This window comes from Nothoprocta perdicaria, unplaced genomic scaffold (assembly GCF_003342845.1).
Source record: "Nothoprocta perdicaria isolate Ctin4 unplaced genomic scaffold, notPer1 scaffold_158, whole genome shotgun sequence".
Lineage (NCBI taxonomy): Eukaryota > Metazoa > Chordata > Aves > Tinamiformes > Tinamidae > Nothoprocta > Nothoprocta perdicaria.
Genome location: NW_020454738.1, coordinates 292,312 through 298,311, shown reverse-complemented (window position 1 = coordinate 298,311; position 6,000 = coordinate 292,312). Strand labels below are relative to the sequence as shown.

General features: G+C 36.4%; 1 protein-coding gene across 1 annotated transcript in view; it reads right to left on the bottom strand.

The window, feature by feature from the left end:
* Nucleotides 1–6,000, bottom strand: part of EGFL6 (EGF like domain multiple 6) — a 35,750-nt gene that overhangs the window by 5,603 nt on the left and 24,147 nt on the right. The window contains exon 9 of the mRNA XM_026035333.1: nucleotides 1,258–1,338. Coding sequence (XP_025891118.1) covers nucleotides 1,258–1,338 — 81 coding nt within the window. The remainder of the gene's footprint in view (nucleotides 1–1,257; nucleotides 1,339–6,000) is intronic.

The window sequence follows — 6,000 nt, the reverse complement described above, 5'->3', positions numbered from 1 at the left end:
TTCCAGTCCTCGGGCACCTCCCCTGCTCTCCAGGACCTCTCAAAGATGATGGAGAGAGGCTGAGCAATAACCTCAGCCAATYCCCTCAGCACTCTTGGGTGCATCCCATCTGGGCCCATAGGTTTTTGAGTGGCCAGTTTGTCTAAGTGATCCCTAACCCAATCCTTCTCAACCAGCRGAAGGTCTTCCTCTCGCCCATTTATATCTCTTCCACTTGAGCCCTGCAGTCCATGGGGAGTGGTCTGCAAATGCAGTAGCTCAGCGCAGTATCCGGTTCCCAYCTCTTGAATTCTGCTTTCTCCATGGCTCTCAGAATCAGGTGCAAACAGTCAGCTTTATGATTGTGCCCTATGGCGTATTTTTAGCTTCCTGCTCACTTGAGCTGGCTTCAAAAGGCTGCATGTAACTCTTAGAGCACTAAGAGAGAGGGTGACAGTGCCCTTTGATCTGCTCTAATGTTCTGCTTTGACCAGAACTACGCTACAGTGTGCTTTATATCCCAGCAGGTAGTGGAGCTAGCCTGGAAACATATGAAATAGTAATAGTATAGGGTATGGCAGAAAATTAAGTTTTGTACATAAATTGGCAAGTCTTCGAACTCATATGTCCCTCTAACTGATTTTATATTTTTATGATTATGTGACAAAGAGGATAAAATATTACTTACTCTGATATCCACAGGAGATATTGGTTAATTGTGGAATATCACAAATTCATAGGAATTTCATTGATATTTAAGATTTAGAGTATTTATTTTAGAGTATTTTAGAGCATTTTAGAGTATTTATTTAGAGTATTTATTTTAGTATTTATTTTATTTTAAAGTATTTAAGATTTAAGTATTTATTTAGAGGAAGTGTCTTCTACATCTGATAGAGGGCCAGGAGAAATACTAAGAGCAAATAAGTGAAGGATATTTGGCTRTGGCTGTATATATGCAAAGCTCTTCTAACTTGCTTTCATTTTATAGATGACCAAGATGAATTTGTTTTTCAAGACATTGAAATAAATTAAGCAAATTTTTAATGCAAGTTGAGTTTCTGGGTGGGGGAGCTTTCTGTATATGGCTTATAAACAGTTAAAGAATATTTTAAAATGGACTCCAAGTTAAATTCACACTGGAATGGTTTGGGCCAGATACTGTGCATGAAATGCTGAGAAAACTTGTTTTATGTTAAAGAAGCTTAGCAAGTAGATAGCCAGGAAAACGCATGATGCATAAGAAAATAAATACTGTAGAGAATAAAAGTAATCTACCTTCTTGCTCTGGTGTTGATATTGGAACTTTCTTCTGTGCCAGAAAAGGGCCAAAAGCAGCTGCTTCTTTAACCTTGGGAACTAAGAAAATAAGTAGTCAAATGCCAAATCATCGAAGGAGCAGAAAATGGAAATTTGTTCCCCTATACCAGTTGACATAATTTTCAAATAACAAAGCGTATGTGTTTTCCACCACCAAACTCACATCCCTAACTCCTGTTATACACTAACTCTTAACTTCCTTTTCCTGCAAAATTGTCAAAAATTTCTGTGTGTATATGTCAAAGAACACACCAGTAAAGAAGCCCTGAAGGCAGGTACAGAGGTGCTGAGCAGAAAAAAAAGAGACTCCTGCAGTGTTTAAGACTATCAGATGAATTGTTACGAGCTTGTCTTCTCTTGTTGCCYTTGCAGCATTCTCCTTACCCAGACCATTGCATAAACCACCTGCATTATGTTCTTACTTAAGACAAGGATCAATGTCTCACTCTGCATAGTAATATATGTCTGCATATACACATAAAGAAATAGATGAGAGATGTTAAATTCACTGTCAYGCACTTAGTCTCACTTTTAGTAAAAGAGGTCCAGGCTATAAAAACTCTTGTCAAAATGAAGAAAGTTATTAAAATATGAAAAGTTCTGGGAAAAGTGGAGCTATTTAATGAAATACAAAACCTCCTGAATGATTTATTTACTGAGTTATTAAATTATACTAGAATTCACTTGACAGTTATACATGCAGGTGTAGCTATGTGCTGCAGATGCTTGAAATGAAGAAAGTTCATGCACATAAAAAGTAAAAGGAGGGAAACTTTGCATCCATATCTGTTTTTGGTTTGAGTCTCAGGCATTACATTCAAGTTTCCACCCACTGAAAGATATCATCAATGTTTTAGGAGAAACTGTAAGCTCCAGATATACAGAATATAAATATAAGTAAAAAGTTTCACATGGTCTCTCATATAAGCATGATTTAGATAACTKTAATTTGTGAGAATCATTGTTTCCCTGCAGAACAGACTGTAATGTATGCAGTAAAAAGGTCAATGCTATGCTATTTCTGACCTCAAAACTGCATGCATTGGATAGGACTACTCTATCCAACCTGGGCATCCAATTCAGAYGCAAATATACTTACATTTTAAGTCCATTAGTAGTCCTATCCTCCTAAAGAGTCTAAGTTATTTATAATAAATGAAGAGAGAACAAGTGGCTCAGGAACAGTGGGAAGGCAGTGTTGTGGAGCACAGTTTGGTGTTGCCTCTCTGCTCTGACTGAATTTGAAATATCAACTTCTTGCAGAGCCTAGTACCCACTTCAGTCAGACCTGGGTCACATCTTTCTCAACACACTACCTAAGACTAACAAACTGGACCAAGTGCCTGTGTATTCCTATTCACTCAGAACCTGAACACCTGCTGGGCTTTTGGAGACTGCCTCTTTTATAAAGAACTCTTGCCCATGAATGAGGGAAGAAAGAGGAATGACAGCATATGCAAATGGAGTCCCATCTGGCGAGGATAAAAAAAAGGCTTTCAAGAAGGCCCCCTTCTTGGAATGTGCCTGCATTGGATCATCACAATTGGACACAACCAGAACCCAAAGTTCACCCTCTCCTAAGAGCTAGGAGTTAGACTTGCTCTTGTCAGCTCTTCTGCTGTACGATGGTACCTGCAGAAATACTCATCTTCCTAAAGAGACCTCATCTCCTAGTATGTAAAAATGTGTTCTTACCAGGTAAAACTTACAAAGTCTCCATTTACACATACCAGATTCTATCTATTCTTCCTGTACTGCCAGCATCCACCATCTGTATATTAGCAGCACTAATTGTTATATAATCTACAGTTATATACAAAACCCTTTGTATGTAGTGCCACATATTCTGAAATGTTTGTCTGGTCATGATACTCTTTTGAGATAAGAGGGCTTATCTTATGAACAACAATTAGTGGCAGAGAGAATGAGGCCCATATCTTCAGAGGCGCTTATATAACTAACTCCTACCAATTTCTACAGGAATTTCTGTCTTGGAATGTCTATGAGCAGTTGGACATAAGTAAATTGGTGATATTCTGCTCCTAAGAACAGTCAGAATAGTTATGCTATTAGATTCTTGCATCTGCAAGGAACTCAGTGCTGTTATCTGTGCTAGCACACTCTTTACTTCTATGAAAAAAAAAAAAAAAAAAAAAAAAAAAAACCAAACCAACAAAGAGAAGCTCATCAGAATAGCTCTGTGGAGCAGCATTTTATGACACTCTCCAAAATCAGGGCAAAACCACAGACAACTAACTGTGGGACTAAATGAGCTTGCCAGAAACACTTAATGAATTTTCCTTTCTGTGCACTCAGTTTCACCTCTCTGCTCTGCAAACTACTATATGTGAAATGACTTATAAYGCATTTTATACTTATGGAAACACCTTTTTTTTTTTTTTTCCTGAAAAATATGGTTTGGTTTATAGCTTGAAAGTAATTTTCTCTTTGTAATACATGTTCCATCCTTAAAGCTTTAATCTCTTTTTTTTACTTTTCCTGTTAGTGAGACTGTATTTCTCATAAATCACCTGCAATATCACAATGACCTCTTGCTGAGGCAGGCATAGTAGAAGAACAGACGTATAGTGGAATATAAGGTGTCATATTTTTAAGGGAGCTAGATATAGGGAATGTGGTATGCTTTTATTTCTTGTTATAGCTGTTTGATTTTCCAGTTCCCTGGAGAAGCCTATTTTTTCAGCCAGCTCTAAGATATTCCTAGGCAGCTTAAGTAGTCTAAATGTAAAATAATACACAAAATCTGTGAAAAGTAACTCATTTAGTAATTCTAACATATGCAATTCTAAGGAGTCTAAAACTGCACTATGGGGGAACTCTCACAAAAATATTTATTGCCTACCTACACTATTCTCTTATGGTAAAGAGCTCTTTATTTAATCAAAAACTGTCTTTTTCTATAGTCACTCTAGCCTCCCCAAAAAAACCCCAAAATAGTATCTAGTAAATTTTGGGCATTGTAAGAGTATGCTTTTCAGAAAGTATRTGTTGCTATATAAAATTCTGAAGGTATATGTACAGATGTTGAAGGAGGAAAAGGTCATGTAAATCTACCAGTTGTAAATATAATCACATACTCCAAAGGATTATTCAATAGCATTAAAAATAAAAATGATTTTAAAGTCTAATGTTTAATCAAATTAAAATGCTTCAATCGACTAAATTTTGTTATAATAACAGAGATCAAGTCTGTTACATGGAATTTTAAAAAGAAATAAAATTAACATAGGCAACTCATCCTGAAATAGAAATGACACAATGCCTGAAGGCTTATACATAGGGAAGGATCAAATCAGAGAGCCATAAATAGTGCAAAGTTTATATACACAATAAAATTCTATCTTGGGCTTCATTACATAGTAATATTCCTGCATACAGAAGCAAAATAAGCTTCTGCCACTATCCCCTAGCAAAATGAAATCTCTCTGAAGTGTTCAGTATAAAAAAGCCCATACATTATTAGTAAAAAATACCATCCAACTGTGACTGGAAGAAAGAGAATTTAGACAAAAATATATATAAAGCACAGTACCTTAATATTTTCGAAGCAATAATAGTCACATTCACTCAGGTCACATTGCTCTCAGGTGTGGAGGCAATTTTGTATAGATCTGTAACCATAAACAGTCTCTGCCCACCCAGGCATGCAGTATTCAAGTGCTGTGGTTTGGCTAAAAATGGATCTCCACAAATATCATGACAAAAATGGTTTGTATATTATTTTGATCTGAATTTCCATAAGGTCAAACAATTTTCACTCAAACTGAAATGCTGGAAACAAATCTGTTCCAAATTCTGYGGCAGAGAATATTTCAATAGAAAGTGTATGTGATCTATCCTTAGCAATTGTATCAGGTCACATAACCCATTACAGGGAAATATGTAGCCCGTATGTCTGAACCCTCTGTCCTTTTAACCAAAAATAACAGTGACCGTGCCTAGAGTGTACTATTTCTTGTACCTTCCAGGCAGGTAATGGAAGACGCCTGAGCCACTTTGCTCAGTCCATCAAGACATCAATCACAAGAAGGCAGAGTGGGCCAGGAGAATTGATTTCAGTGACTTTTCTTTTTTTTTTTTTTTCCAATAAGCTGCCTCGAAAAACTGAACAAGTAGAAAATAAAAGCAGAGCCCTTTATGCCACCAAATTTGCATGAAAAAAATAACAATATTAGCACTAGCTACTAATATTTAATTATTTCTATCCTTTTACCTTTGCTTTTGTTGAACTTTATGAGTTCCCTCCTAGCCAATTTCTACAGCCTGTGTAGGCTGTTCTTAATAACATACTTGCCTTCTAGTGTGTAGATTTCTCTCCTCGTTTTGATATTGTTCGCAAAACTGAACTATGACCTGAACTGGACCTGTGAACAAACTCCTGACTTCAGACTATCAGCTTTCTAGCATAATTCTGTACAGTAGTATTAAGCTATATCCACACTCTGAAGTGAAACAAATACCAAATGGCCCAATGCCATAGAACATCAAAAGAAAGCAATTTCAGGAGAAGAGTGCCAAAGGCAATGAAGCTTATATTTTCTAATGTATTTAGGTGAATAATCACATCTGTTATTGGCTTTCTGGCAGCAACTTTTTGTTCTGGCAGCCTTTAAAATGACTTTTTCTTTATAAAAATATGTGCATGTGTCTTTTTTAATCAAATAGCAACAATTCAAATGC